The sequence below is a fragment of the Sorex araneus genome, chromosome 4, assembly GCF_027595985.1.
Source record: "Sorex araneus isolate mSorAra2 chromosome 4, mSorAra2.pri, whole genome shotgun sequence".
Classification (NCBI taxonomy): domain Eukaryota; kingdom Metazoa; phylum Chordata; class Mammalia; order Eulipotyphla; family Soricidae; genus Sorex; species Sorex araneus.
Genome location: NC_073305.1, coordinates 5263149 through 5285153, shown reverse-complemented (window position 1 = coordinate 5285153; position 22005 = coordinate 5263149). Strand labels below are relative to the sequence as shown.

Here is a 22005-nt window from a genome sequence, read left to right as displayed (position 1 = left end):
ATAGCTACAGAGAACAGGAGGCTGCTGGGAGGCAGAGTTTAGCCTCAAGAGTTGCACCCCTGCAATGATGTTTTGACTGAAAAGGCCATTTCCTCTCCCAAGTCAACTCAATACTTTGAAACCCCGAAGTATAAAAAACCGTTTTTACTTTCCTCCTGCCTCTGGCCGACTCCACATGGTCTCCTGCGTCTGAGGTAATAACTCCATGAATCTCCATGTACACAATACTTCTCTCCAGTTTTTAGGCCGTGCTCAGAGTTTCCGCCTGGACATGTGCTCAGGAATCACTGCTCGGTGGTGCTGAGGGGACCCTCTGGGGTGTTAGGGATCTAGTCGTGGTTGGCCACATGCCAGGCAGGCTCCCGATCCACTGTACTATCTCCTCTGCTCGCTGTCCACAGTTTAAAGAAGTATTTTGCTTCAAGAAGTTAGAAACACTTTGAGAGTCTGAATAATCTCCGGAACTACCCCAGATGGGGCCTCCACTCCCAGTGCTGCCCGCAGCTAAGAACAGGAACATTTGTCATGGGCCTGTGATGTAGAAATTTACTCTCAGGCCTATACTTGATGCTCCAGGGCCCAGAGATTGTGTTTTTGAAGCCCTCTGATAACATTGCACCTGTGCCTTTCAAGGCTACTTTGCAAACAAAACACTAATTCCTTGGTACATCCAACTCTACGACACGCCCGCCCACCCCCACCAGCCATCCCCCTGGGGCCAGCACACACATGTTCTAGGCCTTCCCCTTCTTTTTTGGCTTGGGAGCCACAGCGGGCAGTGCTCAGGGCTCACCCTTGGCTCTGAGCTCAGGACTCGCTCCTGGCAGGCTCGGGGGAACAAAGGGGATGCTGAGGGTCGAGCTGGAGTCAGCCGCGTGCACAGACAGCATCCCACGACAGCTGTACTATCACTCGGGTTCTAACCTTCCACTTTGGCATCTGTGGGAGTGTCGTCCATCCTTGGGGCGTGCTCTAGGGGCTGAGCACAGAGATGCCCAGGAGCCACCACTCAGCTGGAGGTGAGAGAGGAGGGACACAGCCTGGAGCCAGAGCTGGGGCTGCCTGCGGGAACAAAATCTCATCCGGGTCTGCACTGAGTGGCCCCTGGTCACAGAGGCCTGGGGAGGAAGAGCCCTTCTGAGCCGAGAACCAACCAGAGGATGCACAGGGCTGGCGGGGCCGCCGCGGAGCCGGGGGTGCTCTAGTGCTGGAAAAGTTTTTACAAATGGTCTATTGTTGTCATGTAGGGCTGGGCTGTGGGCAGTCACCGCCGGTGTGCCCAGTGTGTGGCTGATTTCACTGCTCTGAGGGCTGGATCGATAGGGCAGCATGTAGGGCATTTTCGCCTCGCACATGGCCGACCCAAGTTCGATTCCTCCACCCCTCTCCGGAGAGCCCGGCAAGCTACCAAGAGTATCTCACCCGCATGGCAGAGCCTGGCGTATTCGATCTGCCAAAAACAGTAACAACAAGTCTCACGATGGAGACGTTACTGGTGCCCGCTCGAGCAAATCGATGAGCAAAGGGATGACAGTGACAGTGACAATGAGGTTGTCACTGGGTGTGAGGGGGGGTGCCTCTCTGCATTTGCTACAAGTCCTCCCAACTTGTTTCACTCCCTCCCGGCAGCCTCATCAGGGCACTGAACTGGGGCACATGCCCTGGGGTATCTGCGTATCTGTTTCCTGTCTCTGCTTCCCCGGTGCAAAGTGCTCAGCTCCAAGACTGGTTAGAGCAAGTGGTCCTCATTTCCCCCCGCCCCCCTTCAAACTAGGAGCCCAGAGCCAGGCACACAGCAGATGCTAACGTGTCTGCGTGAAAAGCAGAGATGATGAAAATGCTGCGATTTATTCTTGCAACCTGGCTGCAAGTGTAGCTTGTGGGGGTCGGCCAGGGGGTCCCCTCTGAACGCATCTTGGAGATTGCAATTAGTCCGATGCCTTCCAGGGAATCCAGGATGCTACCGGGGGCCTCTCTTCCCCCAGATGGCAGAGACAGAACAGATACAGAACCACAACTGGGGAGATTTCAAAAGGCGTACCGCGACCCTGCAGTCCGCTGGGGAGAATAATGAGACGAGGGCAGAGCCAGGGAAAGAAAGGCAGGTCTGTGACTCCTTCCTGAGTGAGAGGCTACAACGCTTTGGTTTCTAAACAGGGCTAAGCAAGCCCTGTGGGGACTCTGGAGACAAAACCATCAGAGAAGAATCTCAGAGCAGGAGAGCACGGGGAGAGTTCTTTGCCTTTGCAGTATGTCTGTGAGAAATAACTTTGCTTTTCCAATGAAAGGAGAGGATATGTCAGAATCAGCAATTTTTGTTCAATCAGAAGGACTTCAATAAACATGCTCTCTTCCTCCTTCCTCTCCAAGGCTTTGTAGCAGCAAGGAAGGCAGAGCAAAAGGCACAAAATAAAGAGGTGCAGTGAAAAAAAACCCCAAAGACCCACGAGGCCAGAGGAGTGGGTGGCTGGGAGAGGGGTTATGCGTTGTCCTTCCAACCTCTCTGTGCTGAAGGGGACTGCAAGGGGCAGAAGAGGGCCCAGAATTTCTTCTGTTTGCTCGCTAAGAAAGGAACGGGTAAATTGCAAAGGGAGAATATTCCCTCGCAGCTAAATTACAGATGCTCGAATTATGTTATTATTTCATTGCTTATGAATGGTAATGCTCTTCTCTCAGGAAGCTTCCGTGGCACCAGGAAAAAAGAATGCCTGCTAATTGGGATACTTTAATGAAAACAGTATTCTTTTCTTTCCTTAGCTGATGTCTTCCCAAACAGGAACATCAGTGAAAGGCACAGACTAGGCATGTGCCCTCATTGCTAAGTCCTCGGCCACAGGACTTAGCAATGTGTCATATGAAAGTGCCACCGGGAGGTACCGGCTGAGCCCACCCTACTGACCCTGCCACTCTCAGCCACCCGCCCCGCCGCCCGCACGCAGGGTCGTACCTTCCACGGTGGCTCGCTTGGGCTGGATGGTGATGGCTCCTTCGGCGATGTCTTCGTTCTGGTGCAGTGGGTTCACTTTGGACCCCCAGCTGTCAGATCCCACCCAGAGGAAATGGCCCACTTGGTCGGCTCTTTTGGCTGCGGCGAGAATCTGCCTGTGGAGAGAAACAGGACAAGGTTTGCTGGTGATCAGGAGCAGCTGCTGACTCTAAACACGCCGGGCGTCAAGCCGGGGAGTAGCGGGCGACTCGCTCTGCAAAAGGAAGCAATCGGGAGCGAGCCGAAAAGGATGCCAAAGGATTTCCATTCCAACTTTCCAAAGAGAAATAAGGCAAACCAAATCCACTGATGAAAACCATAGCACAAAACACGCCAGCCAGAAGACAAAGAGGGAAATAAAATTTGACTGATAATCCAGGGCTATCTGTCCTGCTCACCAGAGAGATAAATATAAATTAGGACGAGATGCCAGAGTTACTTTTCACTGTGGTTAAGCTATTAATTTGGGGGTCGTGCTGAGTAAGCAGTCACAGTGAACTGGAAGACCCCTTGTCGGCTAAGGCACCCACATGAGCATCTCGGCCAGAGGGGACTCCCGTGGTTTTAGAAGTGCATGGGAAGTAGAACTCGAACCCAGGACTGGCACCAACATGGACCCCTCCCCCACAATTTTTGTTTTGAGGCTACATAATGTGGTGCTCAAGGTTTACTCCTGCAGAGAGACAGAGAGGCAGAGATACAGATACAGAGACAGACATACAGAGAGACAGAGAGGCAGAGATAAAGAGACAGACAGAGAGACAGAGCAGAAAAGGACCTGCCGTAGAGGCAGACAGGGATAGGGATGGGGGGCGATGGGAGGGAACCTGGGGACACTGGTGCTGGGAAATGTACAATGGTGGAGGGATGGGTGTTGGAATATTCTATGGCTGAAATCCAATCATGAACAGCTTTGTAAAGGTGCATTTAACAGTGATTTGATAGAGAACTTTTTTTTTAAAAAAAAAAAGGTTTACTCCTAAATCTGTGCTCAGGGACCACTATTGACAGTAATCCAGGGATCGTACATGGAGTTGGTAATTGAACCCAGGTCACCCGGAAGGCAAGTGCCCTGCCTACTGTACTATCTCTCTGGTTTCTCCACATCACCATGTAAATGCTTCCAAAAACACAATCACTAAGATGGTATCCCTTTTGACATTTATTCTCTACTTTTTTAAAACCTTCCTTCTAGATTGTTTCAGCTCAATATTCCAAAGCATTATTGAATATTCTAGGACCCACTGAAATATTCCCTCTTCTCTGAAGCCTTTCTCAATTCTTTCCGTAAAAAGGAATTTCTCCAATACTTCCCACACAACTCTAGTTTTACTCTACCATATGCCCATGTAATTGTTCATAAATTTATTTTCCTTCAAATAATTTTAGCCTCCTTGAAAAAAATAGATATTAAATTTGCTCTTAGGAACATCAAAGTTGTGAGTTTTGTTTGTGTTTTGGGACCACAACTGTGGTGCTCAGGGTTTACTCCTGGCTTGTGGCTGGGCTCAGAGAACCATATGGGTGCCAGGGATCAACTCTGGGTCAGAGGCATCCAAGGGAAATACCCTACTGCTGTACTATCGCTCCAGCCACAAAATTGTGATTTTTTTAAATGGGACTGAGAAATGACTGTGTATCATATCAGGAAAGCAAAAATTATATATATATATAATATACGATACATATATTATATAATATATAATATATTTTTCATATATATGAAATTAGAAAGCTCTAGATTTCTTTCTTTCTCTCAGGAAGAATATAAAGTGGAACTTCTCTAATAAGAATATAAGGAATAGATTCTGATATTATAAATACCCAAACTGCAAAAGACCACGAGTTGATGCAGGTGAGATGGGATGGAATGCATTGAAGTTGTCATTTAGTGCTGAAACAGTAACACCCAATGTTGACAGAAATGCTATGCTTGTGCGTATAGAACACTGAAACCCAAGAGTATGTTACCCCAGGTAGTAATAATACTTCCTGGAAAAAAATCAACATCCCAAAACACTCTATATATTGCTACTACAGAGAGATGCCATCCTGGAACCGGAAGAGGATGCCGCACGAGTCCAGGACGGGATACTCTGGGATGTCGGCAGGAGTCCTACTCTACTCAGGTATCTGGAATTCTTTAATGTATAATGAGGCCTGAAGAAATCACCCACAGCTAATGAAAGTTTCAAATGCAAAATAGAAAGTGGTCAATCAACTTGGATAATTATCTAGATTGTGACAGGACAGATGAAACATATGAAAAAATAAACATAACATACAAATGATAATTATCACCTGGAATCATGAATGGGATAGAAATTGTAGCAGGAAATAACTTCTAGTTATCGATATCATATCAAGGTTATATCAGAATAGGTAAAGAAAAAAGTAAATTATCCAGTAGTCAAATTATAAAAAAAATGTAGAACACAGAATTTCTTTCAAGAATAAAAACAAGAAATCTTGTTTCCAACTAATAACATTTTAGATCATTGCACAGGGAAAATAAACTGACATTCTTGGATGATATTTTTCAATGAAAAACACCCCCAAGCAATGCAAAGTGTGAGTTTCCAAATCCAAAAGTATTACCCAATAAGATAATTGGCACAACATCAAGAATGTACCAAAATTTTAGATTCTGGGAATATCCAAAATTATTTCCAGAGTAAATCAGAACAGATGCGGAAAACTAAGAAGCATAGTAAAACCAAACTGTCAGGAACACGTCAACAGCAACAGCAACGTAAATGGCATGAACAACAGCATCACCATCCATGAAAACATCAGCAGCAACTTCAACATCAAAGAAGTTGATATCAACATCAAACAACATAAGCATCATCAACATCAAAAGCAACATCAACAACAAATTCAATATTCAACACCATCCACCGCATCAACAAATTCTGCATCAACATTAATGTTAAGATCAATAGCTTAAACATCAACGTCAATAATAACATCAACAAATTCAACTTAAACAACAAAATCAATAGAAACCACTACAAGTATGATGAATAAGAGAGCAAAGCCTCCTGAATTCTGAGGAAAATGTATTTTATTAACTAATATATGGAACAATTAATTTCTAATTCTAATATTTGACACTGAATATTCAACGTGAACAGATTTTGCACAGATGTTCACTAGTGCCTTATAAACTCTTCCATCCATAATAAGAACCTCACTCTCTCTTTAGCTTAGGAGCCCTATTTCTGGTAAATAATCATCACTATGTATTATGAATAATTTAAGTGACAAATATCATGTTTTTAGAGGCAAATATAAGGTAATACAAAATATTCCCAGATACAAATTAAATGTAGATACAGAATTATGCAGTTAGATTATTTTTAGAAATTAAGTATAACATTCCTCTCTTAGTTCTTCAATCTAGAATTTTTTGAGGGGGGTTGCCAGCACAATGAGGAAATCAACCACAAGTGAAAATGAGAAAGAAAGAAAATCTTAATATCAAAGAGATAAATAAATTTGGAATAAAGGAGAAAGATTGAAATTTGGGGAAAGGTATTCAAGAAAAAATAAGTACCTCACATAGGATTCTGTACACAAACATGTGGAGGATGATAAAATAGAACACTAACAATAACAGTAAATACAAATATTAAATATAGGGTTGGGCAGATAATACAGGGGTTTGGGAAACATGATTTGCATGACCAGACTGAGTATCTTAAGCACTGCTTCAGGGTTCCCCCCAAACAGTAAACAACACGCAGGTAAAAACTGTTGCTGACATCATGTAGAATAAAGCCCCGTGCTCGGAATCATATAATACATTGGATGTTATAATATATTATTAAATCATTTCCGTGCTTATAATGAATGGAAACACTGATTTTATTAAGTAAACACCTGATAGAACAACAGTGGTATAAGTGAGTCAAATCCTTTTTCAGAGAAGTGGGATTAATAGATGACATTCTAAATGAACTTCAGAAGAGAGAGACTAGAGTAGGAATGTCTGTTCAGAGAGGGACGACCAGAGAGTAATGGGTGAGTTTGGGAGCATGGAAGAGAGGCTGACATTTTGCATCAATGGCATTTCCATCATACTTTTTTTTAAAAAAAAGGAATGTACAAGCCAATCAATTTACATTCTTGATCTAGAGATATCACTTCTACTGATCTACCAAGTGATTTTTTAAAATGCTATCAAAAGGGGCTGGAGTGATAGCACAGTGGGTAGGGCGTTTGCCTTGCATGCGGCCGATCTGGGTTCAAATCCCAGCATCCCATATGGTCCCCTGAGCACCGCCAGGGGTGATTCCTGAGTGCAGAGCCAGGAGTAACCCCTGTGCATTGCTGGGTGTGACCCAAAAAGCAAAAAAAAAAACAAAACAAAACAACTAAGATGCTATCAAAAACATTTGTTCATTGCTGAAGACCAAATGCAAAGCAAAACACAAACAAACCAAAAAATGGGTAGGCAATGATGGAATGGAGAGCGATTCAAATACATGCTGCTTCATTTACACAAGGTATCCTCGAGAAAAATCCAATTTAAGAAGAAAGAAAAATATGCCTCAGCTCTTTCATAGTGAAGATTGAGTAAAAATTGCTTATGTCTCTGTGTAGAGTTCAAAGGATAGGGTGATGTGAGGGTCAACAGAAAAATTATGGGTATAACACAATTCACTGTTAACAGTAAATCATTGAGGAGGTGTTAAAAGACTTCAGGATTATGGAAATACCAAGGAAAAATCAAGTAAAACAAAGATTGAGATGTAGCTTCGTATATATGCAAACAGAGCTCATTTTAACATATTCAGAGTGTAGTTTCATTTTTTAATGTAAATAAGATTACATTATTTGAAATATGCATAAAAATAAATCCAAAAATATAAAATACTATGTAATCTTTTTTTAAAATGAAAAACCTGTGCTTGTTTATTAAAAAAAATGATTAGAAAAGAATTTTGTTAGTGGTTTTCTCTGACTTTTGGAACCACAAATGATAAGATTATTTAAAATCCTTTTCTGTGATTATTTTCTGTAACCTTTAATATTTATAGAAAATTGGGAGAAAAAGGAAAACCTATGGGATCCCTTCATTATAAAATCATACAATAAAACCTAGCCTTCATTTTACAATGGACTTACAAGACCCATGTATTATTTCTATAATCAGAACAAAGTGTTTCAGGAAAGGCATCTATTCTTGCCTCAGATCCAAATCATGGTAACCATGACCGACTTAGCACTTATCTTTGCTTCAAATCTGGGTATTAATGTCACTGCTACTCTCTGACAAAGTATTTGCAGTTACTGTTCTAAAATATCTAAAATGTTCCCATCTACACTGTAAATCTTCGGAATAAGGAAACAATGTAACATAGTGGGTTATCGGTACTCTTCAGAAAACAGCACAAGACGTAGAACATCATTCTGGAAGAAATACAAATGCACGTGACCTTGATTTCTGTGCCCAAGAATCATGGTAATTATAACCATACTTTACCACGTGCACAATATCTAACACATTCATGGGGTCAGGGGTGGAATATGCTCTGTCTACACCCACAATTAAAATCTCTCACCACTTGTGTGAGTCAGTAGTATGACCCATCTGTCACTGTAACTGTCAGCAGTAATTCCTTTATATGCCCTATTAAATCCTGTACTTAAAAGTGGGCATGAAGCCACCCTTATCAATGTATTTATTACCTAATCAGAAAATATACGAAATACAGATGAAAACAATTTGTGGATGACCAAGAAGGATTGACAGTGGAGCTGGGGGGAAAAATCCTGGGTCAATAAATCAAGAGTGAAAAATTCTAAAACATAAAAATAAAAAAGAAACTACAGAAGAAAAATGCTCTCTGATAAATGCTGTAGAAAATCCTCTCTATAATAGGCATGTTGTTAGGCAACAAATGGCATATTTAATTCTTCATAGAAGAATAAATTCTTGGGCTGGAGCGATAGCACAGCGGGTAGGGCGTTTGCCTTGCACGCGGCCGACCTGGGTTCGATCCCCGGCATCCCATATGGTCCCCCAAGCACCTCCAGGAGTAATTTCTGAGTGCAAAGCCAGGAGTAACCCCTGAGCATCGCTGGGTGTGACCCAAAAAGCAAAAAAAAAGAAAAAGAAGAAGAAATTCTTCTATGCCTATCTTATAGAACAGTTTCATAGAGAAGGGTGTTTGGATTGGACAGTAGGGAAGGGTTTGTCTTATGAGAGGCCAACCTGAGTTCAATCACTGGCATCCAATACGGTTCCTCAAGCATCGAGCATCGCCAGGAGTGATTCCTGAATGCAGAGCCAGAAGCCCCTCTCCCCCCCCCCCCAGAAAAAATAAGGAACAGTCTTGAAGGATAGGCACAAGGTCAGAAGACAAGAAAGAGCAGAGGCCATGATGGAAGGGGACTTGCATACATCAGACAGCTAGCCACGGTCTCTTGTAGTTGGAGTTGGGAACAGGTGCTGAAATGAACATAGTCCCCCAGGGTAAACCACGCTGAAGTTCAGAGAGAAATCTGCTCTGAAATGATTATGCAGTGGGCACCAGACCAGGCATTTCATCCACTCCCTCCCTCGATCACCTCATCCTTACTCAGAGCACAGAATGCGCGCTGAGCCTTGTTAGGAGACACTCCATGACAAAGGTGGCCAAAGCCGGCATCAGTTCCTTCCTAACAAGGCTTCCGGGGCAGTGGAGGATACGGCGTCTCACAGACAAGGCAGGTGGCCAGCGGTGCATCAACTACAACTTTTACATCTAAGGGGGACTCTGGCAAAGCTCCGTGGCTTTGAAGTCTCCCTCAGAAGCAACACGCAGAACACCAGTGGCATGACGAAGGGGAAAGGGAAAGAATTCCCGTCCAGGGAGCTAGAACGGGAAGGATTTGGCTGGGAGGAGGGAACGGCCCCACAGGTGGGGTGGCAGAAATAGCTGAGGGTGTGGAAAGATGAATGGCAAAGTGAGGAGCCGGCCAAGTCCCCACAGCACTGAGACCTCAAGAAGTTAGCGAGAAGGAGATGCTAGACGGAGGGTGTGGAGGGGAGGGGGTGGGGAGTGGCTGAGGGCCTGAGGTGAGATGGTTTCAGCGATGAAGCCAAAGGAACTTGGGTCCCCTGCCCTGCTTCGGGATCAGAACCCTTTCCCTGGGATGGTCCTGCCCCCAGGGACCAGTCTTCAGTACTGGGCAGAGCCCTAGAGGCAAGGGCTGTGTGACAGGCCAGGAGTGGAAACCCGTGTTTTCAAGTAGAAAACTCTGAGGAACCCACTCAGCTCACTCTGACCTATGGGAGCAGAAAACTGCACAGCCTCCTGGGAAGAAAATGCTCACATCTATCATTCATTTTAGCAATATAGATTTTATTTTAAGAAACTTTGATAGATGCGGGGGAAGAGACAGATAGATAGAGATAGAGATAGAGAAAGATAGAGATAGGTAAATCGATAGATAGATAGAGAGAGAGAGAGCACATAGGCTTGTACAAAAAGTACAAAACGCCTCGCATATCTTTTTCAAGGGACACATCTGATGTCCTGGGGGCCCAGAGAGAGAGAGAGAGAGAGAGAGAGTACAGGTTAGGCACTTGTGTTGCATACAACTGACCCGGATTCAATCCTCAGCATCACATCCCCTGAGCCCACCAGGAATGACCCCTGAGAACAAAGCTAGGAGTCAGCCTAAAGCACCATTAGGTGTGACCCAAAAACCAGAGAGAAAAAAAAGGAATTTGTCATAAGTATATTATAAATCTACAAAAGAATGTGTTTATATAGTATATGTTTCAGTTATGTTAACATATATTTGCAGTTAAATGATGATATATACATGGACAGCATCATTTGTATGTTTATAGTTTTGTGCACAGATTGTGGAAGACCAAGTTTATTCAAGCATTCTTTATAATGGCAATAATTTGCATTCAAACTTAAATGTCAGTCAATGACCAATGAGTTCTATAAATTACAGTGCATATAAAGAATAAAGTTCTGCACAGCTATTAAAAAGATTGAAGAGACTTTTAGGTACAACACTCAGGGACATCACGATAAAATGGTACAAAAAGGCTAGCAGGAAGCAGACATATACAGAGTGTATTACCCGCCTTGTAGCAAAACACTGTTTCTAGAATATGTGAGGGACTGGCTCTTAGTCTTTCTAGTTGGAGAGCTCATTAACTCAAGGCCAGAATGATGGAACTCTTAATATATATATATATACATATATATTACATATATATGAATATATACCTTAATATATATTCACATATATATGAAAGTTTATATATATAGGCTTCAGAATAAAATTACAGGGTAAAATCAGCTAAATATTATATTGTAATCTAGAAATATGAGAAAGAAGAAAGTAAAGAGGGATGAGGGGAGGGGCGGGAGGAAGCTTTGGATCATGGAGGCAGAAGTCATACAAGAGGATATTTGTATTTAAAATATTTCAGGGTTTCTGGAGACGGAGGTCAGCAGGCACTTGTGTTGCATGTGGTTGATGCATGTTCAAAATCCCAGGACCCCCACATGCTTCCCCGGAAACCCACCAAGAGTGATCCCTGAGTGGAGAGCTAGGAGGAAGCCCTGAGCACCAGCGGGTGTGACCTAAGAGCAAAACGACTTGGCAAGAAAACAAGGGCAGAGGAGGAAAAGGAAGCCAAGACCACAGGGAGACTGCTGACTCCAGGAAGGACCAACCTGAGGAGAGAGGAGGGGAAGGTGAACTGGACAGCGCCGTGGTAGAAGAAATCCAGTTTGGACATTCTGGACCTGAAGCAGTGGCAGCTCTTCCAGAATGATGGTTTCTCTTCCGACCAGAGGAACCATTCTTTAAACGAAAGCCTGCCACACTGGACATGCTTTCAATCAAATCAACCTCAAAAGGTCCCGCGACTCTCTTCTCACAAGTAATTCAGTGTGCTTATTTTTTGGAAGGGGGGAGTGTAGAGGAGATAGGCACTCCTGCTCGGGGTGTGTGAGATTGATGCTGGGGGGGAAGATGCGGAGCCCCGCTGGGTAGCACCATCCGGGTCTCCTGGGTCCTCTACCCTCTCTCTGCCAGCTTCCACCCTGCCCTGCTCTCTCTCTGCGGCATGCATGGGAATGAACATCACCGTACAGTCATCCTTACTTTATGTCCTCATCGTTGGCAAAGATCACGACGGCCCTGGAGTTGGGAGTGTCCAGGAGCTGTTTGATAATTCTATCAAAGTCAGTGGTCCTGTCTTTGCGCTCTTGGGGGATTCTCACGGACTGGGCAATGCAGAGCCCACCTGTTTAAGGAAAGAAAGCAGAGTGTCAATCAAGGTCCCACGAAGGTGCCAGAGGAAGCAGGACAGCAACTGGGAGGGGGTGGCGGGGGGGGGGTGGGTTGAGATCTGTAAGCACAGAACTTTCTGGAAGTTGCTGCATGAGGTGGACTTTGGACATTATTTATTTTATTTTATTTTTTATTATATTTTGGTCTTTTGGGTCTCAGCCAGCGATGCTCAGGTGTTACTCCTGGCTCTGCATTCAGGAATCACTCCTGGCAGTGCTCTGGGGCCATATGAGATACCGGGGATCAAACCCGGGTCTGCGACATGCAAGGCAAATGCCCTACCCGCTGTACTATCGCTCCAGCCCCAGGCTTTGGACATTCTGCCAAGCCCTAAGGCCTGTGCTGTGTTCATCCCCGGGCCCCTTGCTAGGTACATCACAGCCTCCTCTGGGGAAGGCGCCCAGAAATACCAGGAGACAGTGATAGATTTTCTGGGGGTTAGGAAGCAGCAGTGGAGGTGGGAGTTTGGGGAGTGAGTGAGAGAAGTTTTATCCAATGAATGCAGCAGGCTACAGCAAAACTACTGAAAATAATTTACAGTTTCACGGAAGGAATTAAAAGGTATGGTTATCTCGGTAGCTCTGAAGTTGCATCCCCAAGATTCTATATCCGCCTCCGTACCCACTGTAAGTTTTAAACCTCAGAGCAATGGAAAAGACCGAAAATATAACAAGGACATTAACTCTTACATATACAGTAACCAAACACATTTGGCCACGCACCGTGCATTCCAGGCACAGCGAAGTTTATAACCTATTACCTCATGGGAAATAGTACACTGTCGTTCATATCACACATTTTATATTAGAATAAAAGGGACCAAGTCAAGAAATATTTGTTTGTTCCAGGCTTCTCAGAGCTTTTGTATTATTAATTAACATTGGTTAAGGTAGAAAAAAATATACAGCAGTTAACTAAGCAAAAACTATAGTCCCCATCGTGCCATTGCTTGCTCAATAGTAGCTTTAAGTTCTAATCATGAAACAAGCCAAAAAGGATAGAGTAGGTGAAAATAGTGGAGAGGATGTTTGTAGAAAGTTCCTGAAGGCCATACATAGCCTTGGCATAAGACAAGAGGGCGCCTTATCCTGCTTGCAGCGTGCTTGGAGAGTGCTGGACGGTGACGGTCTGGCTCCCACCTGGCTGTGTTCTCAACCCCAGACAAACCTCCTTCAAACTCTAATACCAGCCTGCGTCTGCCTTCATTGCACATGGCATTGCCCAGGGCCCTTCTCAAAATAGCCTGACGATGCTGTCAAGCAACTCGACCCAATGGAGATGCAGAGAGCAAGACACAGGAAAGCAAGAGCGCACATTCTACTCAGGCTTAAGTGGAAAAAGAACGAAGTTCAACTTTATTCTGAACACTTTTAAAGGCATAAAAACATACAGACTATGTTCTTAGGCCATAATAGAACCAAACTAGAAATTAATAGCATAAAGTTAAAAGAAAAACTTCCAAACACTTGGAAATTAAACAACGCACTTCTAAATAACCTATGGGTCAAAGATGCAACGTCAAGGGTAATTTTAAAATATATCTAAATAAATTAAAATGGATGTGCAATATATCAAAATTTATAGGGTATGACTAAAGTGCCTTTTAGAAAGAAATATATATTTTTAAATGCTTATGTTAGAGTAAAAGGAACACCCAAATCAATAATCTAAGCGTGTATTTTGTGACACAAGAGAAAAAAAATACTTTCTCCAAAAACAGAAATTTCACAATGTAACTGAGAAAACCTAATAGAGAAATATCAATAAAATCAAAAGTTACTTCTATAAAAAGATAAATGAAATGGATGAATTTTTAGCCAAGACTGACCAAAAAGAGAGAAGTCACAGGTGACTGTGTGAGGAATGAGGAAGGAATTCGGGCACAGAGAGAAAGTACATGTGATCAACCTGGGTTTGAAACAGCACCACACATGGAGTTCCACATACGGAGCACCACGTAGAACTCCCAGCCCCTCCAGGAGTTCATATAATAAAAGATAGATTGTTTCATGACTTCAAAATAAACTGTAACTCACATACTATCTGATTGAATAATTGAAAACTTCATGATCTTTTTTAATATATGCGGAAGAAGCACCCAGGAAAATTAAATTTCAATATACTTTCATGATAAACTATACTTTCATGATAAATTTAGAAGTAAATTTACTATAACTATTTAAGTGGATTACTAGCTGAGGAGAGAAGAAAGTGACACACCCTGGATGGGATCACACCCTTAACCGGATCTCCTAGTAATTTGGAGTAATCTCCTTAGATGAGATCTTGTTAATCTCCTGGAGAAACGGTTTTACCCCTCTTTTTTGATTTATTAATGTTCAACCCACCTTTGTGTCACCACCCTATGTGACTGCTATATAAACTAAGACTGTAGGGAGAGAAAAAGCAGAGGAAATACAGAAGACACAGGAGAAGACACAGAAGGATAGAGAAGACACAGAAGTGAGAGAGAAGACACAGAAGCAGAGACAGAGAGAGATCGGAAGAGACCAGAGGAGAGACTACAGAGACAGACACAGAGATAGAGATACAGAAGAGAGCACAGCGGCACACACAGAAGCAGAGCACAAGGAGGAGCCATCCTGATCTGGTCCATGCACAGTGGCTCGAGAGCACCAAATTCGATCAGTGACAGAGAGAGTGCGCTGCCCCGGCAAACAACACACACATCACCCCTCTCTGCGCACGCACAGTTTTGTATTTTTTGCAAGTGAACAATTGCAATTTTAAACTAAAGACAATGTCACTAATAATATCACAAAAATGTAATGATAAATAAGCTCAAGAAAATGTGTATAGGATGTATATGTATAAAACTATAAAACATAATTGAAAGGAATTTATAAGATCATTTAAAAGTCTCCATTTTATGTATAATTAAATGTCATCACAATATTAGTATTTTTATACACATAGCAACAGTTAACTCTAAGATTTAGTCATAATGACAAGGGAAATAGGGTAATCAAAATAACTCTGAAAACTGGAGTTATTATAAAATAATCATAGACTTACTAGACAATCATAGACTTAGTATAGAATTAATATAAAACAATCAAGACTTACCATAAAACAATCATATTCTAAACAATGTGGAAGTGGCAAAAGGACAGACCACAGGAACTGAAAAAGCAGGTAGAAATACACTGGTGGAAGATAGTCTACTGAAAGTTGGCGATGTTGATGAATGGAAGATTCTATTTAAAAAAACTATGCTGTTGATGGGAATGCATAATTGAGATAATCACTTTGAAATATCAGTCTGATATCCTCCAAGTAATAAAATGGAGCTAACATAGTTAAGTAGCAGCAATAATCCAAGTGAATTATGTGCACAAATGTTTATAACAATTTCCTTTATGGTCAACAAATAAATGGTCAAAGAAATCGGTGGCAATACCAGCAGTAAACTATCATTTAGCAGCAAAAAGCAACTGATTCACTGAAGAATATGAATAAATCTTCAATGTATTTCTCCAGGTGAAAGAAGCCAAAGACACAAAAACTAGATATATAAGTCTACTCGTGTGACATAATGAGCTACATACTCATATGTGTGGAAAGTGCCAGAGGGTGTGAGAGGGAGAGGTTGTCCATAAGGGAATTGGGGGGGGGGGGTCGGGCAATAAAAAAGTTCAATGTGGTCCTGTTCTGATAGGACATGTACCTGATAATACTTTCATCAGGACACAGGACAATGATTAAACTTTTCTGTATGCAAAGTAAAGAACTGAAGAAAGATATCCGAGATTCTACATATGGGAATCTCAGGAATGGGACCCATTTCTAGAAAGGGTCACGGACGGATTCACTGCTGGTATTCACTATTGCAGCTCTATTGCTCTGTATTGTGCTAGATTGCACTGTGTTACACTGCATTGCACTGTTTTGCAGATGTATTGAACTGTATTGCAATGGGTTGCACTGGACTGCACTGGATTACACTGGATTGTGCTGTATTGCACTGTATTGCAGCTGTATCATGCCATATTGAAGCTATATTGCACTATATTACAGATGTATCACATTGTATTGCAGTTATATTGCACTGTATTACAGCTGTATCATGCTGTATGGCAGCTGTATCACACTGTATTGCAGTTATATTGAACTGTATTGCAGCTTATTTCACTGCATTGCACTGTATTACAGCTATATTGTGCTGTATCACGCTGTATTACAGTTATATTGAACTGTATTGCACTGTATTGCACTGCATTACAGCTATATTGTGCTGTGTCGCACTGTATTGCAGTTATATTGAACTGTATTGCAGCTGTATTTCACTGCATTACACTGTATTACAGCTATATTGTGCTGTATCACACTGTATTGCAGTTATATTGAACTGTATTGCAGCTGTACTGCACTGCATTGCACTGTATTACAGCTATATTGTGCTGTATCACGCTGTGTTGCAGTTATATTGAACTGTATTGCAGCTGTACTGCACTGCATTGCACTGCATTACAGCTATATTGTGCTGTATTGAAGCTGGATTGCAGTTATATTGAACTGTATTGCAGCTGTACTGCACTGCATTGCACTGTATTACAGCTATATTGTGCTTTATTGAAGCTGGATTGCACTGGGTTGCAGTTGTATTGTGCTGGATTGCACTGAATTACACTGTATTACAGTTGTATTGTGTTGTATTTCAGCTATATTGCACTTTATTTCAACTGTATCATGCTGTATTGCATCTGTATCTCAAGAATTACAGCTATATTGCACTGCATTGCAGCTGTATCGTGCTGGATTGCAGCTGGATTGCACTGGACTGTGCGGATTGCACTCTGATGCAACTGTCTGAAGGGCCTCAGGGAAAAGGGGAAAAGTAGTAGATCCAAGTAACTAGGTTACCTTTAAGTAACTAAGTACTCTTAAAACATCTTTTATAAGAATACTAAGAGCATTTTTCTAAAATACTGATACTGATACTGATATTTTACTGATACGTAAAATATTTACAGGGATATATACAAGATAGCAATTCTGAAACTGCTTTTCACACTTGACTTGGAAAAAACTAACTAAGAGTACATACCTTATAGATCAAAATTTCTCACTCTCAAAGAAATAATTTATACACAAACAAGGGAGAAAAACAGTCCAAATCACGTGCTGTTAGACCTAATCAGAAGTATCTGTTTATTTCCATCTGAGAGAGAAAGCCTGCATATGGGGTCAGCATAGGGACATGAATATTTTGGCATCATCCACAGAGAAATCCTGGGAAGATGCCCCTTAGCAGCCAGCATACACTAGCAGATGGAAGTTTTGGAATGACCTCTTACAACAACCACAACAACAGTGTCAGGAGAAATGACTGGTTGTAGGCTGGCATAAGGAACATACAAGATGAGCCAGGATCAACTTGCAGCATCAGGAACAAAGAAGTACAACCAAGGAAGTAACACTTCAGGAGTCAGCAAAGGATATGGGTATCAAGCTGTAAGTACCAGTAAGTACCACAAATAGGATCATTAGGAATGCCATAAATAATCAAGGAATCAGATGATCTTCCAAAGAAAAAAAATCACAAATGATTTTTATTTACTATACTGTTTGTGTGTAATATTATACAGAAATCTATACCAACAAAATAAAAATGAATGAGCTCATGACTAAGAAAGGAATGCCTCTTTTTTATATAACATTCTCAGAGAATAGGTACAGAAAGAAAGAAGAAAATGGACTATTGCATTAGAATATGAGGGGAAGTATTGCTATACACAGGAGCCCCAAGTGGACCTGGATTGACATTATAACTAGTGTGGGAAGCAACAAGGAGAAACTGCACCACTATATAGCTTGGAAATCAACCCCCGAACCCCAAATATTTGCTAGCTACTCTGGGAATTATTTTTTTTATTTTTAAGTTGTATAATTTTCACATAAAATGCATCATATTTTGACTTAGAAATATACAAGGAAAGCGATCAACCTTAATCAATTTTAAAAAGAATCTTTCAACTGCAGAAGCTGGAGCAATGTAAAATGGAAAACTCCCTAAGGTTTCCATTTTACATATTTTCCTTGAAAATATTTTATTTATTTATTTTTAATTAGTGAATCACCGTGAGGGTACAGTTACATATTTATACAATTTTGTGCTCATGTTTCCCTCATACAAAGTTCTAGAACCCATCCCTCCACCAGTGCCCATTCTCCACCACCAGTAAACCCAGCATCCCTCCTACCTTCCCCAATCCCATCCTCCCCACCCCACCCTGCCACTGTGGCAGGGTATTCTCTGGGAATTTTTTAATAATTGTTTGGGGGGCCACACATAATGGCGAGCTGGGGCTCTTCTGGGTTCTGTGCCCCAGGGTGCTCGGAGAACCCCACAGTGACCGGGATTCAAACTCTAGCTTTGTATTTGCAAAGCTTGCGCTCCAGCCCATTGAATCATCTCCATGACCCTACACTGCTGGTTTTAACACAGGCCTATGGCTTGGCATTCTTTCTTTAAGAGGTAGAGATCAACTCTCCTCCCCTTGAGTATAGGCTGAACGTCTAAAGAAAGGGGGCGTGGAGAAGGAACAACTTAACACTGAAGTGTGGCAGAGATTGCTTTACTTAGATTACTAAGCTAACACCACTAGTGATGCCATCCTATTTCATGTATCCTGACACAATGGGATCAGGGCATCCTGTTTGGATTTTACTCTTCCCCCAATTTTGTAACCTTCATACAATCATAAGGAGATATTCCAAAAGCACAATTTGAAAGTTATTCTACAGAACATGGCTTATTCTCTTCTGTACTACAAAAGCCAAAAAAGACAACAAACTCAATTGAACCCAGAAACAGAAATACAAAACTTGTGTAAAAAAAGGTAAAATAGGAATAACGTTTGTAGTTGAGTTAATCTTATTTTCCTGTTGCTCTTTCTCGGCTTTCATAAATATATGCTGGTTGCTTACATTCTGTGTAAGGTTGCTTACATTATTGACATTAAAGCCATGGGGAGAAAGGTAAATAGAAACTCTTTCTTTGTAGCTATTCTATCTTAAACTATTTCAAAATAAAAATCTTAATTTAGGGGATAGATAAGGTGCAGGGGACAAGGTGCTTGCTTTGTATGAAGCTGATCCCACCCATGAGAACCACTAGGGATCATTTCGGAGAACAGAGTTAGAAGTATTCCCTGAGTACCACCAGGTATGGCCTCTAAGCCCAGGTTTTATAATTTGTGCACATATACTTGTATATGGCTATTATACCATCCATAAATCTATCCATGCACTCTTCTATCATTCCATCATTCATTCTTTCATCCATCTTCTTTCCATCTATCCTTCATCTATCCAACTTCCATCCATTTCTTCCATCCATCCATTACTTTATGACTTGTTCTCTTATGTACTATGAAGATCCATCCATTCATCCACACATACATACATACATACATACATACATACATACATACATCCTACATCCACCCATTAAACCCATCCATCTATCTACCCATCTAAAAATTTTTAGTAATAAAAATATAACAGGCATAGGGATATGTATTTTAACCATTTTTTCTTTTTGGGGGTCACACCTGGCAATGCACAGGGGTTACTCCTGGCTCTGTACTCAGGAATTACTCCTGGCGGTGCTCCGGGGACCATATGGGATGCTGGGAATTGAATCTGGGTCAGCCGTGTGCAAGACAAACGCCCTACCTGCTGTGTTATCGCTCCAACCCCAGTATTTTAACCATTTTAACAAGACTATTAAGTCAGTGATTCTCATACATTAGTTCACGGGGAGAACTTGTTAAAACATATAATTTTGGCTTCTACTTCTGGAGACTGTTATGTGTAATTTGTGTGAAGCTCTAAGTCTGCACTTCTGTCAGGCTCCTGTGTGGCTGCCATGCTGGTCTGGCGCCTGTTTTGAGACCACAGCTATGGATAATCCTCCTGCTGGGTACCAGCAGAGCAGATTCTGATAAATATTCTCTTAGGCACCTTCAAATTGGTTGCAGCCGGATCAAAAATAAGTCTAATGTATGCAGCCAGGCTCTTTTAGGGGATTTCGGAACAGTAAGATGGGGAGAGTGAAGAAAGGAATGGGTCATTATGCCTCATGACAAGGTTTACAGTGATGCAGAGAAATATCCTTGGGCAACAGCAAATACACTCTCCCTGGCAGAGTTCCTCCAAGTCTGGAACACATCCAGGCGGGAAGGATGAAACCCTCCAAGTGGCCCCGTGACTGCTGGGAAGCAGAGAGAGATACTTTCCCACCTTCTGGGCAGGAGAAGAGAAGCGATAGTCTGGAAGTCCAGCTTCTCACCAAGACTTAATTGTAGTTGAATGATTAAGCAAATTGGTGCCAAGTCCATTTGGAGACATAATGAGTGGCAGGACAGGCACGGGTTTAGGGCTCACCTGCACACCAGGGGCACCCAGGCATGGAGTTCTATGGTCACAGACTTGAGCTGCTCACGTCCTCACAGGGGGCTGTTCACAGGTAAGCGAAAGGAAACACTTCACAGAAGACAGGAATTGCCTGTTAACATGATAGTGGTAATGAACACGCTCATAAAACACAACTAGAAAAGAAGTTTGGAAAACAGAGGAGAGATAAACATGCTGGTTTGATCTACTCTTGGAAAGCTTGAGTTGAACGTGCTGGAGAGAAAACCACTTAACTTGCCTTGCGTCCATAAGAGAAGGCAGGTTTATTCGCCTGTATCCCTTAGAGATGCCTGAAACTCAAACTTGGAGTTAGACCAGGTGTGGGATTCCAGAAATGTAGCATTGTGAGAAAGCTGTGCAGGTCTAGTGTATCTGCCCGCAAGGAGCAGAATGGTACACACGTGCACATGCATGTACCATGTATGCACACACACAAACACATACACTCACACACACATGCACTCACGCACCTAGGATTATAGTGTCCATTGTGAGGTAGCATGTGTGAGGTCGCACTGCTAACTCAGCAGAGGCCTCCTCCCCTGACTTCTGGCCATATTCTCACCCCACACGCTGTCCCAGTTGAATGCAAACTCTCTGCAGGGTTTGGATTCCTGCTTGACCCATCACCAGGGAACCAGCTCTCCCCAGCTCCGTCTCTGATGTTATTTGATCAGTGCAAAGCACAGAAGCAACCTGCCTTTGAGAAAACATGGTTTCAGCCCTAAGCATTTCAGTCTAAATTGGGGGGGGGGTTCAACTGTTTGTGAATATTATGAAAAGCAGACAGTGCTGGTTAGCATTGCAACTGACCAATTAATCCCACCTCAGGAGGAGCAAACCTTCGGGGGAACAGTGACCACTGTCCATGCTAAGAGCACAGAGGCCTACCAGGGCAGAACAGCTCTATTCATCATGTCCGCCCTGACAGAGAAATCCCACGGCCAGTATCTTGAAGAGTCCAAAGACACTGGCATGATGGAGAGCGAGTTCTGAACTCCCCAGATCAATGTGCTTCTGCACTGGGAAATGAAAACAGGCCGGCCTCTGTCTTCCGGAGGGAGGCTGCAATCTCTAAGAGCGAGGAGAACCCTGGGGTAGAGACCATGGACGGCTCACATTCTCATGCTTTTCTCCCTTGGACCGAGGAGGAAGCTGACATTGGAGTAGTACATGCCTTGCGAGGATGAGGTCCTGCGTCTGATCCTGCCCCCAGCAATGCCAAGAGTAGCGTAGATAACACCTTGGTACCCCTGGGG

The 22005-nt window shown here is 42.5% G+C and overlaps 1 protein-coding gene across 3 annotated transcripts in view; it reads right to left on the bottom strand.

Moving 5' to 3' along the window:
* The window catches only part of GRM7 (glutamate metabotropic receptor 7), an 862221-nt gene that overhangs the window by 362390 nt on the left and 477826 nt on the right, over positions 1–22005 (bottom strand). For all 3 annotated transcript variants that reach the window (XM_055136460.1, XM_055136457.1, XM_055136459.1), the window contains exons 3-4: positions 12116–12257; positions 2948–3102 (exon numbers count right to left, since the gene is read on the bottom strand). In XM_055136460.1, coding sequence (XP_054992435.1) covers positions 2948–3102; positions 12116–12257 — 297 coding nt within the window. The remainder of the gene's footprint in view (positions 1–2947; positions 3103–12115; positions 12258–22005) is intronic.